The sequence below is a fragment of the Pezoporus occidentalis genome, unplaced genomic scaffold (genome assembly GCF_034315485.1).
Source record: "Pezoporus occidentalis ecotype Australia unplaced genomic scaffold, CSIRO_AGI_Poc_V1 ctg34, whole genome shotgun sequence".
NCBI lineage: Eukaryota > Metazoa > Chordata > Aves > Psittaciformes > Psittacidae > Pezoporus > Pezoporus occidentalis.
The window spans coordinates 282,789-310,233 of NW_026915376.1; the positions used below are offsets into that span (position 1 = coordinate 282,789).

The window sequence follows — 27,445 nt, forward strand, 5'->3', positions numbered from 1 at the left end:
AGTCCAGATGCCATTACTGCACTATCAGATGTCTGTATTAGCTGATATTTGAGATATTGCTTGCTAGAAACAGCATTTTAACAGACTTACCAGAGACAGAAGCTTCACATTCTCTTCTCACCCCCCCAGCTAATACTGCTGCTCACTGTGTGGGCCAGGGTGGGGCTACATGCTCTCCCTTACCCTCCCTTCCTGACCTCTCTCTGCTGCCTTCTCATATGGGGATCAGCTACTATTTCTCCCATAATGCTTTTAATTTCTCCTGATGCTATGAGCTTTATTGTACCTTTAGGAAGTATTTATATGTTATAAATTTTATTTTACTTCTACACTGATTTCTATTTTATAAACAAGCCTTACAAAAATCTCTGCATTAGGCAGTTACATATAAATTTGATCCTCTTGTTTTGTTCACAGAGAGGTTAAGGTAAATGATGACTTGCATTAATAAAAAAAAAGTGTACTGCTGTATGTAAACTGGTCCCTCATGGTATAATATGCCTCTCTTCAGCCTGTATCAACAATGTGTTGAACAAGGCATTCATTTAGAAAGGGGGAAATATATCACGTATTCTGAAAGTTAAAGCCTGGATTTAGTACAGCGTGAAGGTTAGTGAAGCAGAAAGACACTTCTTTGTCTAAACAGTGTGCCGAGGAGAAAAAGACCAGAAACAGCCCACCTGGAATGTGGAAACTTTGGGACCATAAATGAAGAACCCTATTTTCACTTTAACAACAAGTATGTTTAAAGGCATGTTCATTATTCATTAGTATGTTCACCCAGACAGCAATGAAAAGCTGAATAGGCTGTTCTGTCTTATGCACACAGTGGGACACGACAAGTTTTCATGCTTTTCTATTGAACATAACTGTAGCTGTTGTATCAGGATGCACACTAGTAATCCAGGCAAATCCTGGCCTCTTCGAGCCCACCCCTCCATCAAGAGAACTGTTGTCATGTGGAATTAAAGTACTCCTGAAATGACTTACCATGGCTGGTACATCATGTTCCTATTTGCAAGTCTCTGGAGATTATCAGCACAGTTAATTCATGTGTCATGGATGTTCTTGAAGTTAACATCACAAATCAAAGTATATTTATAATATTGGTTTAGAAGTCAAATAGCTAGAAATGTCTACATATTAAATAAAGAAAACTCTCATCATTCAGCCAAAAAAGTAACACTGGATTTTCTGTCATTAAATTGACAGGATGTTATAGCTGCTGTAAATAATAGTGATTGCTAAAATGTTTTAGCCTCCCTAGTGTACAAATCAACCGAACATGGATTAACTAGTTTCCTCTGATGTGGTTTATACTAATCCAGTATCCTCTGATAACAGGAGAAGGCCTTTAATCAGAACATTTTGGTTTCTCTTCTGTGTATGCTGTGGCTTCTCAGAAAACTCTTTTAGATTTATAGAGTTCAAAGTCAATTAAACCTTAAAAATCTATTACCTGAATGATGCCTGAGGACATCTGTATGGGGCTTTTTGCTGGAACACTGGGGCTGGATGCATGTGCCTTGTGGCTTGGATGAGTAGTAGTTTGAACATTACCAGAAACAAGATGGACAGTTTGCTCCTTCCCCTTCTTTACACTGGACAATCTGCAGATGGGTGGTACTGTATCACATTCTCAGTCCCCTTTGTGCTTCATTTCATAAAGGAATGATGTGAGGAGCTCCAGCCAGCTCCTGACCTTCCTTGTGTGTTTGCATCATCTTTTGCTCTCAGTTGCAAGAGCTGAACAGCCGCAGGGCTGCTCTTCTGTGCTTCCTGTGGCCCTGCCAGCAGCCATTGCTTTTGCCTGAAGGTTTTTGGAGTGATGTGTGCTCCTGCAGCCTTATCTTCATTCATGACGTTCCTTTTCACAGTGATCCCATTTGGGGCTGTTCAATGGGAACAGAGATTTTTAAGATACCCTGCACTACTTTGGGAGCCCCTTCCATTGTGGGTATTGCATGAATATTGGATTCAGCAGCTTAATGACTTTGTCATGCTGCTGCAGAGAAATACAGAAACCAGATTGCTGTCTAAGGCTGACAGGCAGACAGGCTGGCAGCACATATCTGAGCTGAGTGGTTTCATGTTCATATTTTAACAAAAAACAAGATGAAAGTTATTAAAGGTGATGTAGTAGAAGGCAGGTTCTTTGTCAGTTTCTTCACTTGCACCGTTCCCTAAGTGTCAGTATGTTCTTCAACCAGTAACAAGTTTACTTTCTGATAATGTCAACTTTGCTATCTTCTGCCCCTTTTGGTCATCAAATTTACAGCAAAATGATTAGGGCTCGAGGAAAAAGATGGGAAGAGAAAGAAGGAGAGGCTGAACAGGAGAAGCAGTAGTAAGTTACTTTGCTGGAACACAGGCAGGCTGGTGGCTGAACAGCTTCACTGAAATTTTCTCATACCAAAGCAGAAAATGGCCCATCAACATGGATGTGTGAAATACCTCTGAGTTCTTGCTGAGGATGGGGAAATGTTTAGTGGGTAATAGCTACTATATTCTCAAGAACCTCAGAAGATGTGTCATGGTTTAAGTGCATCCCGGAGGGATGGGGAGGAGAATTGAAAGAATGTAACTCCCACGAGTTGAGATAAAAACAGCTCAGTAACTAAGGTATAACACAAATCACTACTGCTACCACCAATGATAATAATGATAAGGGAAATAACAAGGGAAGAGAATACAACCGCTCACCACCCGCCGATACCCAGCTCGACCAAGCAATGATCTAGACCTTCCAGGTAACTGCCCCCAGTTCTACACCCTGGGCGTGACATGCTGTGGTATGGAATACCTCTCTGGCTAGTTTGGGTCAGGTGTCCTGTCTCTGCTTCCTCCTGGCTTCCCCTCCTCCCTGGCAGAGCATGAGGCTCACAAAGTCCTTGGTCAGACTAAACATTACTGAGCAGCAACTACAAACATCGGTGTTATCAGTGCTGTTCCCAGGCTGAAAATCAAAACCACAGCACTGCACCAGCTACGAAGAAGGAGAAAAATGACTGCTACTGCTGAACCCAGGACAAGATGAGTCTTTTGTAGCTTGTATCTGGGTCTGTTAGGATTTTCAGCGTGTGTGAATAGCTGAACCCTTCAAAGGTTGGTGTTCTTCCCAGAAAACCAGGCTTGCCCCTATTTAGCAATTCTGTCAACTTTCCCCACTTCAGGGGAATCAACAACTGGTCTGGTAGCACCTTAATATGGTTGCGGTACCAAAGATGTGCCAAACAGTTTTAATGGGATTTAAGATTTAAGCAATGTTGTTGGGTCTTGTGTGATGCATATGAGACTGCAGCTGAACATCATCTCAAGCTCCCCTATGGCCAAGACTGCATTTCCTAGTTTTAAAGCCTGGTGAAGCCTTCTTCCTTCCTTCTGACCTGCTGACTGATGTGCTGACTATCTGTGCCAGGAGTGCTGCGCCAAGGAGGCAGAGAGGTGCAGCTGGAGCAGTACATGTTTCATGGACTGGCTCTGGGGCTCTTGCACCCCGTGAGTGGACAGGCAGCTATCCCGTGTGTACAGCAGGCTAGTATGTGACTCGGCACATGTAGTTTTGTACACTGGAAGAGAAGAATGATGAACCTAACCACACATCTGTTTTTGACTCCCTCAGCAGACATTTTACACCTTGAAGAGCTACATTACACTCATGTGGGTTTTCTCTCTACTACCTAAGCATGCACTTACAGTCCTTCTCTGTATAAACCAGTCTTCTACATCAGTTGTGAATTTGGCTCTGTTGCAGAACAGTAATGATTTGAGCAGCTGGGAATCAAAGAATGGAGGGTGAGTGAGGAGAAAAAAAGAAGTTGCATCTCTGTCTTAAGACAGACAGTTTAAAAGACTTTACTGGGGAGAAAAGTATTTATGTACAGCAATTTTGCAGTGTAAATAGTCATCTCAGATGAACTCAGGCTAAAAAATGACCTCTCAAAATTTTCCTTTATGTTTTTTTTTCCCCCCTCCCCCTTCTTTTTTTTAAAATACAGTTGGAACCTTTTGAGAAAACTGTGTTAAAAAGTGTTGAAACTCACAGCTGGGGGGAGAGAACATTGATTTTATTATTTTGTGTAGACACACACATATGTACAGACAGAAGCCAAGTCACTGAAACAACCTGTAACAAATGGATCTGATTCAGAAAAGTCTTTGTAATTAGATTAGCCTTTGGCCTGGCAAACACTTCATAAAGTTCTGTTAATACAATGTGAGGGAGCTAGTAAAATAAAAAGGAATTTATCATGGGCTGAGACTGAGGGAAAAAAAACAACCCCACTAACCAAAAACCCACCCTGTTCTTTTTTAATTTCATGGCAACGAATCCACTGGATAAATATATTTATCAGTTGGTCACAACACGGGTGTTAAACTCAGAGTGCTCAGTCAACAACCTCCACATTTTTTAGAGTAGTATTTTAAAAGTCTTCACAGCTCTCAGATAGTTTTCCTCCCCTCAGGCACTGAAAAAATCATCTTTAGTGGCAGTTGTTGTTGGTTTTTATCCTTGCTCTCAGTTTGTTCAGTGTTCTTTCAGCCTTCTCTTCTAGATCAGACTGGAAAAACAGATGACATACAGGACCAGGTTATGGACCAGATCCAAAAGACTGGGAGAAAACAGTCTGAGCTGTGGCATAACTCATGGGTGATAGAGCTGAAGCGTTGGCAGAGCACAAGAAGTGCTTACCTCTGTTTCTGTTCCTCTAAAGGCAACAGGAATTTTATCACTGGCTTCAATGGCAGTCTAATTAGGTCTCTGAAGGCTTTTTAAAAATCCCCCTTGACATCTGATGATTGTTCCCTGCAGTGTCAGTGGGAGAGTATGCATCTTCTGTCAGTGCAAAAGGTGGCTCCATGCAGAACTTCCTTTTTTTTTTTCTCTACAAATTAATATTTTAGCACTTCTTTTATCACCATCTAGCTGAAGAAAATGAAGCCATGTCCATGAAATACAGCATGAGTTTGCTATGAATGCAGACAAATGGCACAGTAGGTTAATGCAATAGTCTACCTCTAGACATCTAGGTTCACACCCTTGCTCAGACCTTGTGTAAAAATGGGTTTGTAGTCCCAAAAGACTCTTTAGCACGCTTTGTTCACAGTACTCCTGCATGTTTTGGCAGGTTTCCATCTCTGGCCAGAAGAAGCTTAAGATTGAAATAGCAGTAGACCTTTTCCAGGTGAGAAATGAAGAGTGCTGACAGAGAACAGCAAGAAAATTTTTCAGACTGTCTATGGCAGATGAATAGAAATACCACCAATCCTGTGCATCAGTTGTGGTGCTTGTTTGGACACTTCCAGGCAGTTACAGTTCCGCACCTTTATGCTTCCCCTGTGTGCCTGAATGGTACTGTAAGGAAGGTGAGATCCTGCAAGTTCTAGGACTACTTAACACTTACTCTCTCATTAATTTAAGGAGTAATTTTGAAATTTGAGGCTATGTTGAGCAGTGCCTCACTTTATAAAAAATATTTCCACAGATTTTATCATGAGAGAGTAGTATTTAGCCTGATTAAGCATTGGATTCATTGATTGTCAGATGCTGAGGGCAGAGACTTTTCTCCTCAAGATACTAGAGTATCTTGCAAAGTAATTAATATTATATACCTAATGAGTCACAATAGTAAGATCCAGAGAGCTGAGCTGTATAGTCATGTGTAATAAAGAGGGAAGGAGGAGAAATCCTGCTCTTGAAGGCATTGAACAGAGGTGGGGAGATACAAAGATATCAAACAGATACATACAAACTCATGCATACACCTGCATGCATTTGGCAAAGATTAGGTCAGCAGTCTATAGAGTCCAGTCTCCTGATGCCTGTACCAAAGGCCAGTGCATGGTGAGTTAAAGGACATCTTAAACTAAGTTGCAAACTGTGCAGCAACACTGGCTGCGGAAAAGGAGAAGGATTCTTCCTTCACCCCTGTGGACAATTAGGTGTCACAGTGTGGTAGGATTTGATTATTTGAAGCATCCCCTTGGGACCATGACTGGAGAAGAAAAATCCTGCTAAGGTCACGCTGTCAGTCAGACACTAAGAAACAATAAAATAATCCAGTTATAGTGTTTATCTTAATAGCTTTATGTAGGAGTAAGTACTGCAGATTGAAGGGAAATGCTTGGTGTTATCATTATTAAAGTTACTTCCCTGCTTGAGAATTCGAAGTTGTTTGTTTTTTTTTTTTTTAAGTATTTATCATAGGATGTTAGAGCTAGAAAAGCCAGCTTCATCTTCCTGTCATTTATAAACTTTTTCCTTACTGTAGTCCCCAGTATCTCAACAGTAAAGTTCCCAGTGTATGGAGGGTAGCTGAACCTCAACGTAAGGATGATACCTCATTTGGGGGAATGACATTACTGGCCATGCTGATGCAGAAAGTGTTTTAAGTGTCTGGTCATGAGTAGTCTTTCTTCCTTCTCTTCACCAAGAGTGTCAGCAGAGTTAACCTAATCTCATGTCTGCGTTCAAGCCCTGTGGGGGAAAATTCAGCCCTTGTGCAGTGGTTGTCTCCAGCCACCACTTTTCTTTGTGAGCAAAAAGGTGGTGGATGAGCAGAGGGGTTGGGAACTAGATGATCTTTAAGGTACCTTCTAAACAAAATTATATTATGTGAGGTGGAGGAGACTCAAAAGCTAAGTCCAGCCCCCAGTCCCCAGCCTCAGATATGCTCCTCTCCAGAGTTTGACTGTTGTTCTTAATAGTTTCCTCTGTTGTGAGAGACACAGTTTTTGGGGTTACTCTGACCTTTTCTAACTTTAGTTCATTCCTTCTACTGAAATCTTTTCCTTCCAGCCTGAAAAGATCCTGTTAATCTTCAGGAGATGAACTGACTTAAACAAGTCGAGGTCCTGTGGTTAGCTAATCTGTCTGAAGGATAGTCTGTGGGCCAGAATTTTGTCTTGTATATTTTGGTTTGTCTGTGCACAAATATTGACAAATATTTTTAAACCATTTTAAGTATCTACCCATCGTTTTTCTTTAGAGCAGTTCTGTGTACTCCTCTTCTACATTTTTATTGTTACGGAGGAACTATTTGCAAAGAATTTATGATACAGATTTCTACATGCTTTTCTAGGTTTATACCTGAAAAACATTCCTGATTTTCCATTGCAGAGTCTCTGGAAGATGTAGAGTCAGGGTAGTATGTGATGTATGCCTACAGAAGCTTCAGAGTTTCCTACACAAAACAGTGTTGGCTTTTAGGCTGGATTTTGGGGGTACCTTTTTTTTTTCCTTTTTTTTTTTTTAACCTTTCCCTCCTCCCACTCTTAAGACAGTAACGAAGTGCAGATTAGCGCTACAAAATATTTCTTGCACTACCTCAGAAAGAGAATACAATTATGTGACCAGAACTCTTTCTAGATGTCAATCTGCTCAGTCTTATTTTCTTCAATTTTCTGGAGTCTAATGTAAAGGTTTTAAAAAACAAATATTTTTTCTACTTGGATTTTCTTAACTCTTTCAGTATGTGTTTAATTCATGCCCAGTTAGTAGATCTAGTTCCACTAAAGCAACAACTTCATTATCTAATGTAATTTTTTGTATTAATACCTATATTTCAGGACAGCTGCTTCCTGTCAGGTCATTCTAGCTCCCAATATTCATTTAATTGAATTATTCAGACACTGATGGAATTGATTAAAAGTTGTACTAGCAATTGAGTTAAAGATAGCAAATGTCTTTTTAATCATTTTTTGTTTGGTTTGGGTTTTGTCTGTTTGTGGTCCTCCCATCCTCACCTCCCCAAACAAATTTGGGTTGACAATACTCATAAGGTACAGAGTGTTTAATTACAAAATTACTTACTGTTTATATAATGCATCATATGAACTACATTTCAAAGTATTTTTAAAATCAGCGAGAGGAAAGCTCGTTGTTTTACCAACACACACTTTTAAAATTAATTCCAAATAATTTCAGTATTTCTCAGAATATTTGCTTTGCATAATTTTATTTCTATTCAAAACAAAATAATGATTTGAAATATCAAAGTTTCTGTCCTGACAAAATAGAAATTCTTAGTACTGGACCTTTAAAGATGTAGTAGAAGGTAAGTGAGAGTGTTTCTCTTCCCAAGGGAAAAAAGAAGGCATTTTGAAGAAGATGGACTGGCAATGAGTTTGGAATTTTAACTTCAGGGAAATAAATGCTGCATTGCAGAAGTTCGGCAAGACAGGCTTTTAGTTCATCCCTGGCCTTTGGGGGCAACAGGAATACATTTTAATGCCTTTTGTGGATATTTGCAACAGTGAGTGTCAGTTGCCAGAACTGAGTAGATTGATCTGGTTGAATCTGTATAGTCTATAGAGTCTGAGGATCCATAATGCCTTCTTTGCTTACAGTGTCTAAGATTTCCTCAGCTGATAAACTGAGGTTTGCTTCAGTCTTCAGAGGTAATTAAAGGTGATTAAAATATATCCAGATAAGAAGTTTTGGGTTCAAGTGGTTTTTTGAGGCTCATGTTAATGTAGTAGTCTAGATATAATCTGCTAGGTATTAGAAATTTCCTTTGTTAGGGCTGTAGAAAATAATGGCACCCTGAAACAGCAAATAAACCACCTTTTTCTTATGGAAATTGCTAAAGAACCAAGGTAGCTGATGCATAAAGCATATTCCAAATAACATATTCAGGAATCAGTGTACCTTGTAAAGGTGTACCTTGAAACATTTCTGCCAGGTGAGATAGTAGGAGGGATTCTGTGTTACTCTTAGCTGGAAATTATTATAGATTAATGACATTTTATTCCTCATGCTTTTGTCCATCTGTGGTCACTTGCAATATTTCAGAATACATTTCAGAGGATGGTGTAGTCTGTGGATGTTTGTGCAGTAAGAGACATAGTAAATTAGATTTACTGTGCATGTCAGTGAGCTATACAGAAAAGATTTGAATCATAGACCAGAATAGTTTGGAAAGAGATATTATGATCTGTCAAGTCAATAATTCACCTTTTAGGAAAGCCCTTGGTGTGAATTTATAGGTTGGATTCATTTTACAGCTGTCGTGGTTTAGCCCCAGCTGGCACCTAAGTACTATGAAGCTGCTTGCTGACTTCCCACACATCGGGGTACAGAAGAGAATTGGAAAAAGGTAAAACCCATGGTTTGAGATAAGAATAGTTTAATAGTTGAAAAAAGGTATAATAATAATAATAATAGTAATGAAAAGAAGAGGGATAGAGAAGAAGAAAACCCAAGAAACACAAGTGATGCACAATACAATTGCTTACCACCTGCTGACGGATGCCCAGCTCATGCCCAAGCAGTGATCCATGGCTCCTGGCTGACTCTCCCCAGTTTATATAATAGGCATGACATGCTGTGGTATGGAATACTCCTTTGGCTAGTTTGGGTCAAGTGTCCTGTCTCTGCTTCTTCCTGGGTTCCCATGCCCCTCCTCACTGGCAGAGCATAACTGAAAAGTGCTTGATCAGGATAAGTGCTACTTAGCAACTACTAAAATGTTGGTGTTTTATCAGCATTGTTCTCAGACTAAAGCCAAAATGCAGCACACAACAGCTACTAGGAAGAAACAGCTCTATCCCAGAAGAAACCCAGGACAGCAGCCTACCAGGCCATGAATCAGAGCTGTATAAGTTCCATAATGCAGTTTTATATAATCTGTGTTTTAAGTTTTGACATGATGGACTGTAATAGCTTAATTAAAATATTATCAAGAGATTTGGCACAAATTCATGATAGAATGAATTTCCTTTACTTTGGTGAGTTCATATGCAATATTCACCTTACCAAAACTTGCATTGAATATTAGCTAATGCACATTCACATTCAGTAGGGTAAGATGTGCAGCATTTAACACAAATACAGTAAGAGTGGTATAGAAAAAGTTGTGTGTGGACTATGATGTATTACCTTTTATTAGACTTTCTGTTACTGAATAATCTGAATCAAAAGCCAGATGTAAATATATCCAATGTTGAGATGCACACTGTCCAGAGTAAGGTCTTTATCCCCATTTTTTTCCTGTCTAGCAAAAATACTACGTAACAATGAAAGATACTTGGCTGTTAAAGGGGTAAGCACAGAGGTGCATGGTTTGCAGCACTCACAATGAGTGTTGCTGTGAGGACAGTCCTTAAAAAAATGAAGAGTTAATGTACAGCTACGGTACTGGACAACAAGCAATAAAGGCAGCTTTAGAAGTGCAATTAAAAGCCCGCATTGGTAATTTTTCACCATAATAGTTGGCATAATGCATGTGACTGTACGTGAGGTTTCCCAGACAGACAGATTTATGGTCTATTCTGTCTAAATGTGGTACTGTCAATTCCAGGAATTGTTTGGAAAGATTTTATGTACTGAAAAATGTGAGGAAAAATTAAGTTGATCCAAGTTAGGGCTTTGGCTTCACCAGTGAAAATCTGAATATTGTTGTGGTTGGCATGACTCTCATTTGGATTCTGGTCCACCCCGGCTACACGGTTTATGTGCTTTCTCATATGTCATACTGATGTATATAATCAGTCTGTACTCAAGCAGTCCTACTTACTTCAAGACATGCCTTTTTCAGTTTTGTGGTATAAAACCATCCTTCACCAGAAAGACAGGCAGTAGAGTGGTCTCCTTCCCTACCACACAGTGCTGATTTAGAATCACGTTTAGGTTTGAAGTTTGAATATTTCATCAAGCTTCATTCTGTGCTGCACATTAAAAATCACTCTGTAAGTGTTATTTGTTGTGTTATCTTCTCTCTTTTATCATTCTGATAAAATATTTTTTACCTTGCTTATTTGTTCTGCTTATGCTCTAATCTACTGTGGGAAGGTGCATCTTAAAGAAAAAAAAACCAACCTCAAACCTGTCCCCCTTTTTTTCTTTCATTAATCTTTCTATTTTGTGATGAGTGACAAAATGTTTCAAGGCATCAAAGATCATTTTTTTCCCTGACACTAAGCTACCGTAGTGACAAGCATGGAGGATGAATTATCTTAAAATGAAAGATCCCTTTATTGCTCAAGAGAAGGCTAGTTGCTTCAATCATTTGTGAAACCTGTGCACAGACTGCTACTTTCATGGCCATTGTCTGGCATGCAGTGCCACCAATGACAGCAGTGTTACCATAGAAATTTTCATAGTAGGTGAAAAAGCACTTTTAAAGAGAGGTGGATTTAGAAACAGATTAATTTGTGTAATAGCTAGGATATCTCCAGTAGTGATAACAGAAATGTAGCGTCTCTGCAGGAATTGTTACCCCACAAAAGGCACAAAGACCTTTGCTGAGAGATCTGAGTTTTGAGAATGCTGGATCTCATTGTTGACACATGGTTACATCATTGTAACCAAAATGGAAATCATAAGATTTTAGAGGAGACGAAGCAGTCAGCAGTGTCACCCACCTCTCAGAGAGAGAGGATGGAGCTGGAGAATTGTTGCCTGCGAACCTTTCAAGCTCCTCCACTTGTTCTTAGCCACCACCAGATTGACTTTTTCTGCTTGCATCAGGAAAGAAAGAAATCAAATTATCAGTGTAGTTCAGGCTAGCTAAAGGTGAAACCTTCTTGAGTAGCTCCTAAGTGATCAATAGCTTGATCTTTAGAAAATAAGTTTGCATGGCTGCTTCAGTTCCCATCCTGGTGATAGGTGCAATGGGAGAAGCTTTGCTTGGAGTCCAGGATGAGATTATTCTTAGCTGTTTAAATAATATGCCTAGAAAACTGATTACACTGGATTTAGGATTTTACATGAAAGGATCACTTTGGCACTTAAAATGAGTTTTTTTAAGCCATGCTGGACTAAAGCAAACTTCATTAAACCTCTTTTTTCATCATCTTGCTCATATTTCTCAAGGGGTCATTATGTCTCTTAAGTATTGCTACTCTGTTTATCACTGGATGTGAATTATCAGCAAAGGAGATAAGAGTTGCCCTGTGCTCTTCTGTTATATCACTTACTAAGAAATGTAAAAAAGCTTTCCAAAACAATCAAAACTACTTGCTCCTTTGATACGTGCTTTACCTAGATCAGGAAGAGGTAAAGTGCTTACCATTGTCTTGGTTTGTGATGTTTGTCCATTTGCCTTGTTAATCTGAGGCTTTGAAACCTAATACAAATGCATTTGTATTAAGCAGCTCAGCACGTCTGGAGTTACAGTAAGGATTGTTTTAAAGGTGCACCTGGAAAACAAGATAAAATAATCCTGTATAACTAGAAGTTTAGGGACAAAGTACTATTATGGCAAAGATTTACTTTAAAAAAACTCTGGTAATGAGCATTTCATTCATACTCACTAAGTTCTTATTTTGTGTTTTGGCCATGGAAAAAGCTAACTATACTCAATACATAAAAGATATTTGCAGGACTCAGCAAAGTTCGTTTTTATAGTTCTTGTGGACAGCAGCTGCAGGCTATCAGCCTGGATCCTTGATAAATGGTTTTGACATTTCCTGCAGACACCCCTCACAAAAAAGGCTTTTTATTTATTCTCAAATGTTGTATTCTGCATTATTGATCAGGTGCCATTTATTAAAGGCTGCTACTTGCTAGAAGAATTACACAGTCCCTAAGCTACACACAACATAATGAATTATTCTGTTGATGAACAGCAATGTTAAAAGAATTAAGGTTGCATGGTTAAGCTCTCAAAAATCAGGAAATGGCAGTTGAGGTTGAAAGCGATGAAAATTTTGCCTGAATTAAGATTGCAGAATTACAGCTGAGGGTATGTACGATGACTACTAACAACTGCTGGATATTCATTCTAGGGCAAGCCATTAGTTACCTGGTCTATTCACAAACACTGCTGTTATTTATTGCAGCGTTTAACAAGGCAGCAAGCAGTGGATAAAATCATTAGTGGTAGGGGTCACTGGGCATATGGACACTTTCCTGGCTGTTTCTCATTGCTATAGAGTTGCATTTGTCAAGGAAGGGTTTCAGGAGCAATGTTATCCTGTATACTACAGCTGAGGGTAAAAGAAGTTAGTGGCTCCCTGGTATACAAGGCAAGTTTCATTTGTCAAAGTACTGTTTCCATGTAGTTCTCACCTGGGGGCTCCTGTTTAGGTTTTTTTCTGTCTTTTTTGTTTGTCTCTCTCTCTCTGATTCGATATCATTTTCTTCTGTCATTTAGCTAGCTATATTCAGTACAGAAAACACAAGAAAGCATGACAGTCCTGATATATTGGTTCTGTGATCAGACAGACCAAGGGCACTGCTAAACGTACCATACCATTCTCCTTGCTTACATGCCTGGATTTTTTCCCATGGGAACACAGTATGCAGTGGAGATGAGCTGTACTGTACCTGGAGTCAGATGCATGACTAGGGACCAATGCTACCAAGTACCACACAGAGATCATTTGCACCAGAAGCGTAGACATAGCTAATATGTCATTGTATTTTTCCAAGTATGGCCATCCTTCTACCACCAGAGGCTGTGTTTGCTGATCTCCAGATTTCAGGAACAATCTGCTGAGGCACATGACTTCCTTGGATTTACTGTCCTTCAGGGGTAAGAGTCAGGCTGTAGCACCTTCAAGCTACTGCAAATCCCAACATGATGTTCACTACTGGTCAGAAAGCAGTTTCCCCTGAAAATCTGTGGCAGAACAAGCAACCAGAGACTCAGCAAGAGGTTCTGGAAGAGCAGGGAGAGGCAGCTTCAGGTACTCTGTATACCCAGTGGAGACCTCTTCCCACCCCCAAAAGGAGTGACAACATCCCGCAAATGGCACCATAAACATGTCTAAGCCCAGTAATGTCCCCAGTGCACTGTACGTTTGCTTCAGGCTACAGGGTGGCTCATCTGAGTCTGTGGCTCTCTCCTGATAGTATAAGTTCCCCCCAGTTTGTGACTTGGTAGGATGCAAGTGGCACGTGAGCTATGCAGGTATTGACAAACCACAGCTCGGAAGGGATCAGTGGGATGCCAGTGCAGCCCACCACCGTGGGAGGCTCTTAGGGGAGACTGCTGGGTCCCTGTTGGAGATTGGATATTAATGGAGTTAGGTGAACCTGGAATGAGTGTAGGGGAAGGCCAAGTTGTGTGGGCTTTGAGCAACCTGATCTAGTGGAAGGTGTCCCTGCTTGTGGTAGGGGGTTTGGGGCAAGATGATCTTTAAGGTCCCTTTCGACTCTAACCAGTCTATGATTCTGTGATTCTATGCATCTTGAATGGCCTTGTCTTCTCTTCTCTTGTTCTAGGCACAATAAATAATCCTGTTTGTTTCACAGGCATGTAGAATCAAGCCCACCATAAAAATCTGTTGCACGGATTTGTTAAGGCTCAACAAATGCATTTTTAGTTAGAGATAATATATAGCGTTACAAATGAATCTCATTAATTCTAAGTGACTGGCTTCTTGGTCTCTGTAGTTACTGGGCCTCCCTGTATGATTGCCAAAGACAGAAGCATGCAGCATCCTATTAAATAAGATACAACATGAAAGAAAAAGTACATTTAATATCAGGTTTATGTCCTTGTAAACATTATAGCCTACAGTTATGGGATAAGAGTTCAGGCAGTATGTTTAGGTAAAGCAAGCCTTTTCTGGGATCTTAGATTGTTAATTTAGCCTTATGCTTTACTTCTGCAGTTGAAAAATGAGCATAATTGTAAATATATGTCTTCATTCTGTCAGAAACCTTTGCAAAGCCCTGTAGGATCTTCAGGTGAAAGGCTCACTAACAATATAAATCATATAATTGCTGAATCCAAGTTTTATAATTTCCTCTCCTTTTTAAGTTTAATTTTGTTAAATTAAAGTGGTTGTTCCTAACTGCGATCAAATTCTCATCTCGTATACTTTCAGGTAAATAAGGAATTATTGCTGAATTCAGTGACCTTATTATATATTAAGTCTCACTAAAGGATCTAGCTCTAATCCTTGAGGCTTCTGCTGATTGTTTCATGCATCATATGGCACCAGAGGCTGGTTATACTTCCTTCTGGAGACTGAATTTCTCCTCTGAATACCCAAGCACTTATTAGATATCTCACTTACAGTGCCTAATGTGCTAATTGTACCTCCTTCCATTTATATAGACTCTAGCAATGTAGACCCTTGCTTTCCTCTCTTTTTCTCCTCATAAATTCACAAATTTTTTCCTAGTCAGTAGCATGAACCTTCCCTTTTATTTACCAGCTGTCATTACCAACCGCCACTCCAAAGCTCTTCACATCTTTTTACGCACTTATCTGCATTAAACTGCAATTTGTCACTTCTGGGTGGCTTAAATAATGTAAATCCTTCTTATCTGATTGAATCGCTACTTGTTATTTATGGTGCTGTGCCATACACTGTTATGTGCAGACTGCGGAATCTTTTGTATGCAGTCATGGAGATCATCTTTATAAATAATGGAAAAAGCTCACAATTGTGATTTTACATCTTCTGCGCAATACCTGCATATCCTTTGTTTCTCTAGCACTGAAGAGACATCTCAAAGACATAAGTAAGGGAAACTTTGTCTTCTATCTGCATTCTTTCCATAGAAATTCTTGTTTCCACAGACAAGAAGCGAGCCTTGTTCACTTGGGAATTCCTGTTCTCCTGAGCACGTATAATGCGAAGCCCTCGGTGCCACCCTTTCTCTAATTAGGGATGAGATGACCCACCTGCTTAAACTTACCAAGCTGCATCCTATGCAACTTTTGCACAGCTTCACAAAAAAAGAAACTTGGGCTCTTAGAGGTAATATAGCAGACGTAATTATCAATGCACGTGCTTGAGGTATTGCTACTCTTGATATTGCTATTGCTTTCTATCAACACCAGTCCCCGTGGGAGCAAAGGCAGTTCTGTCGAGTGAAGCAAAGTCTTCAGTCTTTCTGGAGCACTGGAGCAGGATATGAGCATGGCCTATGAGAACGAGCCAAGTGACTCACCACTGCTGCCTCTCTCCTGCCCCATGGCTGATGGCAATCCTGCGTAGGCAGCAAGAATGTCAGCAGCCTTGTCATCAGTCACAAGAGCAGAGAAATTCCTGTAGGGAGGCTTGCCTTGCTGGTGCCACAAATGCGTCTGATGGGTTTGGCTGGTCTGCCTGTAGGAGCTGTAGATGTCAAGCCAGGTTGGAGTAGAACAGAGCAACATATGGTATATCACATGACTAGGAGACCATTTCTGCAGCAGCTGAGTTCCTTGTATTTAACTTACAAATAGGAAAACATGCCTAAGCTGTGCTGGGACTATGCTGTGCTTTAATCCTGGCTGGCAGCTCAGCCCCACAGAGCCACTTGTTCACTCCCTCCCAGTGAAATTTGTGAGAGAATTAGAAGAGTAAAAGTGAAAACTCATGGGCTGAGATAAAGACACTTTACTAGAAAGAGCAAAAGCTGCATGCACAAGCAAAGCAAAATAAGGAATTAATCTACCACTTCCCATCAGTAGGCATATATTTAGTCATCTCTAGGAAAGCCAGGCTCCATCATATATAATAGTTACTTGGGTAGACAAATGCCGTAACTCCAAACATTCCCTGCTTTCTCCTTCTTTCTCCAGCTTTTATTGCTGAGCATGGTGTCATCTGGTATGGGATATCCCTGTGGTCAGTTGGGGCAAGCTGTCCTGGCTATGTCCCTTCCCAGCTTCTTGTGCACCCCCAGCCTACTTGCTGGTGGGTTGGGGGTGAGGAGCAGGAAAGGCCTTGTGTGAGTGCTGCTGAGCAGTAACTAAAACATCCCTGTGTCATCAACACTGTTTTCATCACAAATCCAAACCCATAGCACCATAGAAGCTGCTATGAAGAAAATTAACTATCCCAGCTAAAACCAGCTCAGACTATAAAGTAAATTAAACAGGAGCAGGGAATGTCCTTGGGCACTGGCACTCAATCATCCATATTCCTGCATTGTTAACAAGGTCCCTGTCATGGTGTTGGACCACTAGCCTGCTCTCTTAAACAATTAAATTAACATGGGCAAGGGAACATCCTGGCAGACTACTGAATATGGCCACATTGTAGCAGAGGAAGAGAATTACAGGGAATAATACTGGCCATTTTATGCCAGGGAACAATTTTTGCATTGTTTAATTGACTAGTTAGATACTTTCTATCTGAAGACCCTTTTGAAGAAGTTGTATTCTGTAGAAAAAGGGAAGGGAGGAAATACTCTAAAAGGTCATTGAAATGAAGCAATTTATCTGTTTGATTTTGAAAGGTAAAGAGACATGACACCATGGAAATGAGAAGAGTTTGAAATTCATGGCAGCCAACTACACTTGCTACTCACAAGGACACAGAAAAACAAATTCTTACCAAAGTGAGAGAAGCAGAGCAAATTTTGCAGCAGTGTGTTAGAGCCTTAAGTAAGGCATCTGCTGACTGCACTAGTAGATGCATGCTTACGTACCTGCTGATCCACTGCAGGGAAGACAAGATTTGCCAGTTGATGCCATGTTGGTCATTTTGGGATTGTTGAAGGCCGTTTTAGTTTGTTTAGTCCTTATGAAAATGCCACCAACAGTGATATTAAAAGATAGTCTAAAAAAAAACCAACAAAAATCTGAAATTTCATCCTCATACATGAGCTGAGTTAGGTTGTTGGCCCCATCATAGATGCAGGTACACTTTTGTGGATCCATGTGTATGCATGTGGAAAGTGTCAGAAGCTGGGAAAAATCCTCCTCCTGATTGAGGCAACACACAATCTTCCCCAGCTATGGAGGTCTGAAATGCAGACTTCCATCAAAGATATCAGAAGGAAGCAAAAAGAAAACCATGAACACACAGGGTATCTGTCACATGTGGGGAAGCTTAGGGAAATACTGTTTCTATGATGGGATGATCCTCATGTCTGTTTGTTTAATTTTATTTTTTAAAGATCAGAAGAAAGTTGCAATCCTCTGTGTTAATCTAGGAAATGCTGAAGTAGCAATGGCACAGCTGAGTGACTGGGCTGATGTACTCGCTAGTTTCAGACAGCATCTGTGCACAGCACTGTCTTTCGACTGTACCAAACTACAGTGGCAAAACTCAGTTAACTGCTGACACAAACAAGACAATAGGTCACTGAGCCATGCCCTGTGATCTGAGCATGTTTCACACCAGATTTTACTGAATTTATTAATAAAGTTACATAATCCAATTGAAAATTGTACAATCGTGAGAAGGGCAAGTTATTTTAATAATATGACGGGTGTTTGGGAACAGTACACTTACATTATTTCCCATTGCTGCTGCAAGTGCAAATTAGTTTAACTGCTCTACAGGATGGGGTTGATGAGCCAGTAAAGTTTGAGCAATTACACAAGAAAGAAACAGATGGACAGTCCTAAAGAAGAGGAGACTTGCAAGCCCTAACGGGGTTGCTTTTTCAGTTGTTTTCATGGCTTTTCCAAAGCAGTAGTAGCAGTAACAGCCATTTCCACAAAGAGCAAGAGTGGTGAGGTTTTCTCATTTGTGCTAAAGGGAAGCACTGAAGCCTGCAAGAGCTACCTTTATGGAAACAGAGGTGACAATGAGGCCTGTTTACACATGCTTCCGTAGCAGTTTGTACTGGCAGAATTTGCCTGAATTTGTTTTTGTTTTTTGTTTCTGGGTTTTCTGTTTGCTTGTTTGTGTTTTTCATTTTGTTTTGATTTTGTTTTTCCCCAAATGTGACCAGGAGACTTCATTAAAACAATGTCACCCATATAATTCTGTATTTGTCTCATTATGGCTCAGTCTATTTATCTTGACCTTTTAGATTTCATGTTAGCATGATCAGTTAATTGTCTCATGATCTCTAAGAAAAATCCCTTAAAAGGTTTAACAGACTGTTTCCATAGAAGGGCACTATAGAAACGCCTCTGGCTTTACATCCATCATGCAAAAGCATACATGTGCGTAAGTGTTTGGGGTGTTGTGAGTTTTCTTGTACTGTAGTTTTTGTGGCTGGCTACAGCAAACATGCATGCCTGCCACCATTATTTACACCTGTAACAGTGAGAAATTACAAAACCCACTCTTCATTAACCTCCGATAAGGCTGTTCCTGCAGCCAGTGATTGCCATTACATTGATGGAGTGCTAATACAGCTCAATGGCCCCGGCTGGCCTGTCTTGCCTGTGACTGCAGGTTCTGCCTCCCACCACTACCCAGCAAACGTCTAGCAGAAGCTGCTCAAATGATTGATGAGAAAAGCAGCTCATAAAGGCAAGCACAGTGCCTAAAGCAACAGCTGTCTAGCCCTGTCCCTGCAGTAATTAGATAAATGAACCCCAAATGAAATCTTAAAGGCAAGAGTAGAAGGAAGCAATAATATCCTCGGTGTCGATCTCTGATTGCTTGTGTTGCCTCATTCCAGACCCAGTGGTTATTCATGCTTGATATGTGTTTGACACAGCTTACCTCTCCCACCTTCCATGCTCATTTCACTGCAGGTCCTCCAGACAGAGCCCTGTGGCACAGGAGACGTGGGAGTGTCAGTGGCTGGTGCCTGTATTTTTCCTATGGCACCAGGTTTACTTTGCAGAGTGCACTGAACCTTTGCCCTTCTCCACAGAGCAAGAACATAACAAAAGGTCCATGGTAGTTCACAAATTGACTTTAGCTGGGGATAATCCTGCAATTAGCAAATTCCCTCTTCAAGAAATAGTTGATGTATATATAGGGATGCACTAGGTAAAAAAGGAAAAGGCAAAAGAACATGATTCAGGCAGCTGAAATTGTGACAGAGCTGATTAAAAGCTCTGTGCTTACTTTTACAGTACAGAAGCATAGTGATAGTACAGCAATTCCCCTGTATCTTCCCTTGATGATAATGAATGGTGCCCATGAAGGAACTCTTCAATGTCAATAATTATCATTTAGAGAGAAATTTATAAAAAATGCATATGTATTAATCTTTTATATATATATTCAGAAAATTTACATGCTTTTAAAAAAAACTATATATAACTTAAATACACACACATATAAAATTAATACATATGCAAAAATACAAAGAAACTCTGTTGAGGACATCAGAACAGTACAGTTTTGATTCTGCTTTCATTTGTGGCATTGCATATCGGAATAATGTTGTGGAATTCAGTGACTGTAGAGTGCATTCAAAACCAGAACAAGTCTTTGTAATCAGGAACTGAAATCCAGAGAAATAAATGGGGCTCCTTTTTGATTGAATAGTTACAAATGAAATCCTTGAACTCATGGCAGAAAACGCATTAAAAATGCTTCCAGCATGAGCAGAATGAAGTGGTGAAGTTATATCCTAGAAAAGGCACAATAATGATGCAGAGCAAGTGACCTTTTCTTTTATTCCCTCTCTCCACTCTTAAGGTAGGGTACTTCTTGCTGAGTTCAGTCAGATTTGCATGAGTGTAAAATTAGATCAAAATTAGGCCCAGGTTGTTTGTTTTACCAGCAGTGCATGTCTCGAGAGACTGCTTTCGTGTTTTCCATAGAAACAGTCAGAGGTGCGGCTAAGGCTCAGCGCTGCCAAGACCTGGTCACTGGAATCCAAATAAGAATTTCTGGCAGACTGAGTGGTCCCATTAATCTCAAGTGGTATCTCTTAAATGCTTCAATTACAAGAGATTAGTGGGAAAGTGTAGCATTGGAGTAAAGGAATAATGACACCTAGGAAGTGAAGCAGAAAACCTGCTTTCTTCTTTTTAAGGAGAAGTTCAATTTCCAGTTTATTTAAATATAAATTGCAAGCATAAAGTATTACAGTTCTTAAAGTTCACTGTTCACTTAGTTTCAAATTAACTGTACTGTATTTCTGCCTTCCCCATAGCAGCGCTGTGATCTTCAGCCTGTCTGTTCCTTAAATTGAATTGAACTGAAGTCTTTTAAGTCCATTAAGTTCCTGTGCTATCCCCATAGCTGGCTGAGTTACTTTCTCCCATCCTTATGCTGCCTCCCCCATGCCATGGATTTGCAGGGGCCACTGCAGACTGAGTTACCCCCAGCTGTAAATTGTGTGAAGGACTGTGAAACAGCGGAGCAGGAGGCCATGGTCTCCCACCATTTCTACTGCTGTATCTTAGCTGATTTACTCTTGCCATAACCACTGTTGGGAAATGCTTTGCATGAATTCTTGGGTTTCAGTTACAAACATAATAATGTTTAATAAGGGAGTGCCTATCTAATGGAACTGCCAGTCCTTTGAGGCCTGGTAATAACTGAATGTATCAGTATGCCTTGCAGTGAAGTAAGCTAGGACTCAGTCCATTGTACAGGTGGGGAGTGTAAAACAGAGATTGCATCATTAGTTCACAATTGAACTGCATCTGAGGCACAGCCGTTAGGAGGCATCCTAGCTCCCCAGTCTTAGCCTGATTTCCAGACCACAAGCCTGCCTCTCTCCTCAGAAGATACATATGGTTCAGACATGTTAAAATCTGTTTTGATCTGCCTAGCTTATTGTACCACAGTTATGTATGCAGTTCTGAATCTCAGTATGTGTTTCTCAGGGCTGAAGTTTGCCTGTATCTTACCTGCTTGTTGGATTTTGCTATCGTCACAGGTCCCATGGCATATAGTAGGCATATATTTTGCACAGTCAGGATCTAATTGTCTTCTCAATTAATGTGCTGTAAATCAGGAGTAATTTGAAAGAGTTACACTGATGTGAAACTGGCTTGGAAGAATACTCTAGGGTCTACAAATTACCAGATGAGTTCAAATAATCTATTGCAGCTGCTTATGTTCACTGTCCATTACCCTCATGAGCCCACCCTTATTTTTGCTTGCATGTGATTTTTGTTAAAGAGAGTCAGCTTTGTATGTACTACAGAATTTGGGCCAGAGACTGGCCAAGGAAAAGCATCTTTATGATGCTTACAGAAAAAGAATTACTTTAGACAACCTACAATGTAGGCACCTACATCTCAGATAATAATTTAATATGCCTATGGTGGTATAGAGATAGCAAGAAACATTTGGGGAGTGAAATTCATCTTATCTGTAAGGCAAGTCTGTAAAAGAGACCACATTATTTAAGTCTAGAAATGCCTGTTTCTGTCTACTGTCTACAAAGGGGTCAGACAACTGGCTTGAATGGAGACATCTCCTGCAGTCTGTTCTAAATGGAGGTGAGAGGGATTACCCATGATAAGATGTGCCAATGTGCACAGACATCTTCATGCCAGCTACAGACCAGCTTCAGGAAGAAAAGTCCAGTTTTCAGGATACCCACATGTAATCAATGTGATACTCCTCTGCCCTAACACACACAAACACGTTTTTTTCCAACCTAAATGATTTTATGTTAATGTGATGCTTAGGGACACAGTTTGATGGTAGACTTGGTGTTAGGTTAAGGGTTAGACTAAACAATCTTATAGGTCTTTTCCAACCTAAGTGATTCTATAATTCTGTGATCCATTAACTCTCCAAACAAAAATCCCCAGTGCACAGGAAATACAAAGGTTCACAGCAGTAGCAGTATTTTTCTTGAGGTATGTCTGTATTTGCCAGAATTGAGGAGCCAAATGGTCAGAAAATGTATGCTGTTGGACAACTCCTGGGACTTCTGAGTTGAGGTCTTTTTTTTATAGTGGTTCATTTGGTTTATCTGATGCTAGTAAATTTTTAAGATTTCAGTTAAATTTGTCTGTTACTCCAGGGAAAGAGAAACCTGATGCCTCAGCTTCTATCAGTAAAGCTGTTGGAAGTTAGGAGGATTTACAGTATTCCTTCAGTGAGAAGTGACAGGTATTAATCTGATTTTGCGTGAACAGGTTTAGATTAGGACCCAAACCAGTGATATTATACTGTAACAAAACTGGTATAGCTGAAGTTAAAACTGAATGCCCATACAGTTGGAGGCCAGAAAGAACTCTTAGGCTGGATGCATATGAAGGATTGTTAAATTTCATGCACTGTCCATTCTCTAAGATCCAAAGAAACTTAGACCCAGGTTACTCAATTAACTCTCCTTTGTACACAAAGATCAGAGATCTGGAGGACATGTATTCATAGCAGCCAAAAATATACATAAACTTATAGGGAAATAGTTTTCTAAAGCAGAGCAAGTATTTTATTTAAAGTAATTGAAGAGTAGCATGTATTTTGGTTTCCAGCAGATCAGTTTCATGCTCTTGACTTTGGCATCCATTTAAAAATGTGGGGCATAGTAGAAAAATCCAGAGGTGTCCAAAGTTGAAAATAGAAAAACAGATCAAGACTGATACTGCCCTTTGTTGTTTTGCTTCTCTAGGATACACAGTGTTGTACACCCTCCCTTCCCTGCTAGCTTGACTAGTGCCTCCCTTCTGAGCTTCCGGGAAACCTAGGGCTGCAATAACACGCAAGCCTTGCCCAGTTTATGTGGACTGACCAGGGGTGTTGGCTGCCTTTGTCCTCTGTAGAAATCAGCTCTGTGTAGGGTTGGGCTTACAAGAATGTCTTTGGCAAAAATACTGGAATTAGCTTTTATTTTATTCACAGGTTGGGTTTCATAAGCAGCTCAGCTAAGCAATCGAGAAGAGAGCCCATTCACACCCAAGCTGTATTTTTCCTCTTTCCCTCAACTAATTGTGTAAAACTGAAATGACATGCATGTACAGATTTGTGGCCATGTCAACATCTAATGACAGCTTGGTTTCCCAGGTTAAAATACGTGGAGTCAAATTGATACTTTGACTAGAAGTAGCAGTTTAGAGAAGACATTGCAAAAATACCGAATAATCTCTGGTCTTCAAAATGTTGTGTCAAAAATTAATTTGCTTAGATTTTACCTCTCAAAGGAGCTGACTTTTTCCATGTGGGATAAGCTTAGGCCAGGATGAAATAACATCTACATACAAAGAGCCACAGTCTCAATAAGACTGACAGGAATTTCAACCTTGTCTACCTTTTAGGGCTGCAACCTCTTCCGAGGGTGCATCTGCCATTACAGCAGCAGACATGCTCCCACCCTGTTCTGAGATGACCTTTAGTGGTTACCTTCATGAGAGCCATAAGTGGTTTTGGTGCAAGTGTCATTAAGATAAAAGTTTTGTGAGGCTGCTGTGAAAGCCGGTGTGCTCTAGGACAAAGTGCATGCAGATATGGCTAGAGCTGGCAGAGAGGTGATTGCCCTGTGCAGCTCAGGAACTCTGGTGTCTGCAGGTGGTGAATTTATGGGGAGAACCAAAGCCAGACTGATCGTTATCAGTATTACTTTGTCGCAGTTTAAACCCAGTCAGGCAACTCGTTCACTCAGTCCCCCCCTTCTTTCCCTCCCCCTACTCCCAGGGGGACAGAGGAGAATCAAAAAGAATGCAACTCCCACGGGTTGAGATAAGAACAGGTACCTTAGTAACTAAGGTATAACACAAACCACTACTGCTACCACCAATAACAATGATAAAGGAAATAACAAGGGAAGAGAATACAACACCTCAGCACCAGCTGACTGATAACTCGCCCCCCCCCAGCCTGACCAAGCACCGACTGATACCTCCTCCAACCCCATCGTCTCCCAGCCCTTCCCGCTAACTCCCGTTACATCCTGGGCATGATGTGCTGTGGTATGGAATACCTCTTTGGTCAGTTTGGGTCAGGTGTCCTGTCTCTGCTTCCTCCTGGCTTCCCCTCCTCCCTGGCAGAGCATGAGGTTCACAAAGTCCATGGCCAAACCAAAACATCGGTGTTATCAGCTCTGTTCCCAGGCCGAAAGTCAAAACACTGCCCTCCACCAGCTACCAAGAAGGAGAAAAATGACTGCTACTGCTGAACCCAGGACATACTTATATGTAAATTGCTTACCAACTGGGCTAATGATGCAGTATTACCTCATTAAATCTGTGAAGATATATTTTTATCTTAGGAATAACATCCTATTATGTAGCCATTTAATGAGTTGTGAGTTAACATGTTTTAACAAATGTTTTATCGCTTATTACATTCCACTCCCTTGACAATAATTTCAAAATCTGACTGTTGAAATAGGGCTCTTTTCACCACTCTTTTATGACACTTAAAACGGAGCACTTCATCTTTCTGCATTTGGATTAGAATTGGAAAGGTGTAAATTACAGATCTGGCTTTTATGTGCTTTTATTGATCAGACCGCTTCGTAGAAACTACAGCAGTTCTGGTATTTTAGCAGTCTAGATTACCTTTCAGCTCCCTTAATTGGGCCCCTGGGGTAAAGTTAATTTTCAATTTATATTGAGAGTAAGACAAGGTGATGTAATACCTCATCATTTTACCTGAGTATTATCCACACTAAAACACTATGATGTACTTTGTAATTCTAAATACACGAGTTGCTTGTTAAATTAGATGGAGGTGAGTTCTGGCTTTATTCACTGCGTAGCTGAGGCCAAATTCTGCCTCCAATAGTTCCTGTGTCTTCAGTGACTTACACCGAGACAGTGGCTACAGCAAGCAAGTATGATTTAGTTGAGTGTAATTGGAAAGTTCATTCAGCGTACCAGCCTAGAGCACCCAACAGACTAACCAAATGCGATCATCTTTTTGTGTGTTTGCTAACAGGTCAAAGTCATGGTGCGCATTTCTTCCACGCTTGCCAGAGACACATCTGAGTCCAGCTCTTTCTTAAAAGTTGACCCCCGCAAGAAGCAAATCACACTGTATGACCCGTTGGCCTGTGGAGGTCAGAATGCTTTCCAGAAAAGGGGCAACCAGGTTCCACCCAAGATGTTTGCTTTTGATGCAGTTTTCCCCCAAGATGCATCACAGGTAAGCAATGTATGAACAGAATAGTTATCTACTCCCATCATCAGAATACCATTTGCCAGAGCCAAATTAGTTTCAGCTGCAACAGGAGTACTTTCAGAGCCCAGGGCTGAATTTGGTTCACCAATGTTGTCAATAATGAGATCAATTTATTTAATTGTATCTTGATAATTGTGTGCTTTATTCATTCTTTACTGTAAATAATTGCTTCTAAAATTATGTGTGCAATAAATGTGCTAAATAGTGCCTAGTAAGTAAATCTTCATTATTAACAAGTTAGTGTATATTGCAAAATTTTATTTGGTGTATACAACAATCTGATCAGAACTGCAATTCTCTAATGCAGTCCTCTATTAATTAAGAAATCAAGGATTATTTATACAGTGTTCTATTGTACATTTCACAATAAAATGGGGATTTTAGTTCACAAATCTTTATTCATGTATATATAAACAGATTTCTTATTTGTGTTAGAATTCTTTGGTTTGATGAACTGTTACCCAAATGTCACAAGGAAGACAATAAAAGAGGAAAGTAATGTGGCTAAGTGTAATTAGAAAACGGTACTGTAAGGCTGTTTCTGTGCTCATAATCTAAACAGAGCTAGGATGCAGGGCCAGCATTGTCATATGGTCCCTGACCTAGCTCTGGTCCAGGTATCTAGCACCTCCCAGACTAATGCAGTTCAAGGGCTGGCCTGTGAACAGTTCCTTTCTTGGCCCATTTTATTTACTATGATAGAGATAGTCTAGAAATACCCACGAACAAGGTGAATTTACATGACTTATTGTCAAATGTAAAAGTGCTGTGCATAAAAGTCTAAACTGCAAATTCTGATTTACTTTCGCTCACTCTTGGTAAGCAGTTGATGCAGAAGCATTGTTAAACATTCACCCTCCTTGAACCTTAAATCTAAGAATTCCCAGGGTAAATTTGTGTGTTGTACTTCTTAAAATACTGCTACAGTCTTCAGGATGGAGTGTACTGCTGCAAGAAGCTAAGAATACTCATAATAATGCAGAGAAAAATGAAGAATGTCACCTAGCTAATACCAAAGAGGCTGTTTGTTCCCCTTACATTCTTTACCCACCTGCTAGTGGAATTGAACTCAGACCGTAACTGGGTAAATAATAGAGCCTGTAAAATTCCTAAGTATTTAATTGGTTTTTAACAAAAAATGTATTTTTAAAGTTATCTTAATAGGTAGTTCTAACACACCAACTACATCCCTTAACAGTATTCTGTTTAACCCCACAAAGGATGTTAATGCTTCATCAAATTAAATTATTTCTTTATTAGTATGAAATGAAATGAAATGATTTTCCTTATTATTGTTAATTTCTTTTCTTGTCTTTTTTTTTTTTTTTTTTCTAATACCTGTGATAGGCTGAAGTATGTGCTGGGACTGTGGCTGAGGTGATCCAGTCTGTGGTCAACGGGGCAGACGGCTGCGTGTTCTGTTTTGGCCACACCAAGCTTGGTTGGTATTGTTAAATTTCCCTACTCAAGCAGCAAAATGAATATTTTTAACTCAAGATTGCTAATATATTAGATTAGGGAAAAGAAACTTTCATTTGTCTGTGCTTAATAACTGTATTTGAGCGCGGTACACTGCATGACCTTGTATGACGCCATCACCTCTCACACATCTATTCACTGCATATTCTCTAAATGTTGGGCATCGTGGTCTTTGCAACAGAAGTCCTACACGTGGGTTGGGGCAATCCCAGGCACAGCCACAGGTTGGGCAGAGAAGAGATTCAGAGCAGCCCTGCACAGAAAGACTTAGGGGTGTTGGCTGATGAGAAAATGAACATGAGCTGGCTTCAGTGTGCACTCACAGCCCAGAAAGCCAACTGTA

The 27,445-nt window shown here is 40.2% G+C and overlaps 1 protein-coding gene across 1 annotated transcript in view; it reads left to right on the forward strand.

Annotated features, from left to right (window-relative positions):
- The window catches only part of KIF26B (kinesin family member 26B), a 288,950-nt gene that overhangs the window by 201,446 nt on the left and 60,059 nt on the right, over positions 1-27,445 (forward strand). The window contains exons 6-7 of the mRNA XM_062629463.1: positions 25,381-25,587; positions 26,971-27,064. Coding sequence (XP_062485447.1) covers positions 25,381-25,587; positions 26,971-27,064 — 301 coding nt within the window. The remainder of the gene's footprint in view (positions 1-25,380; positions 25,588-26,970; positions 27,065-27,445) is intronic.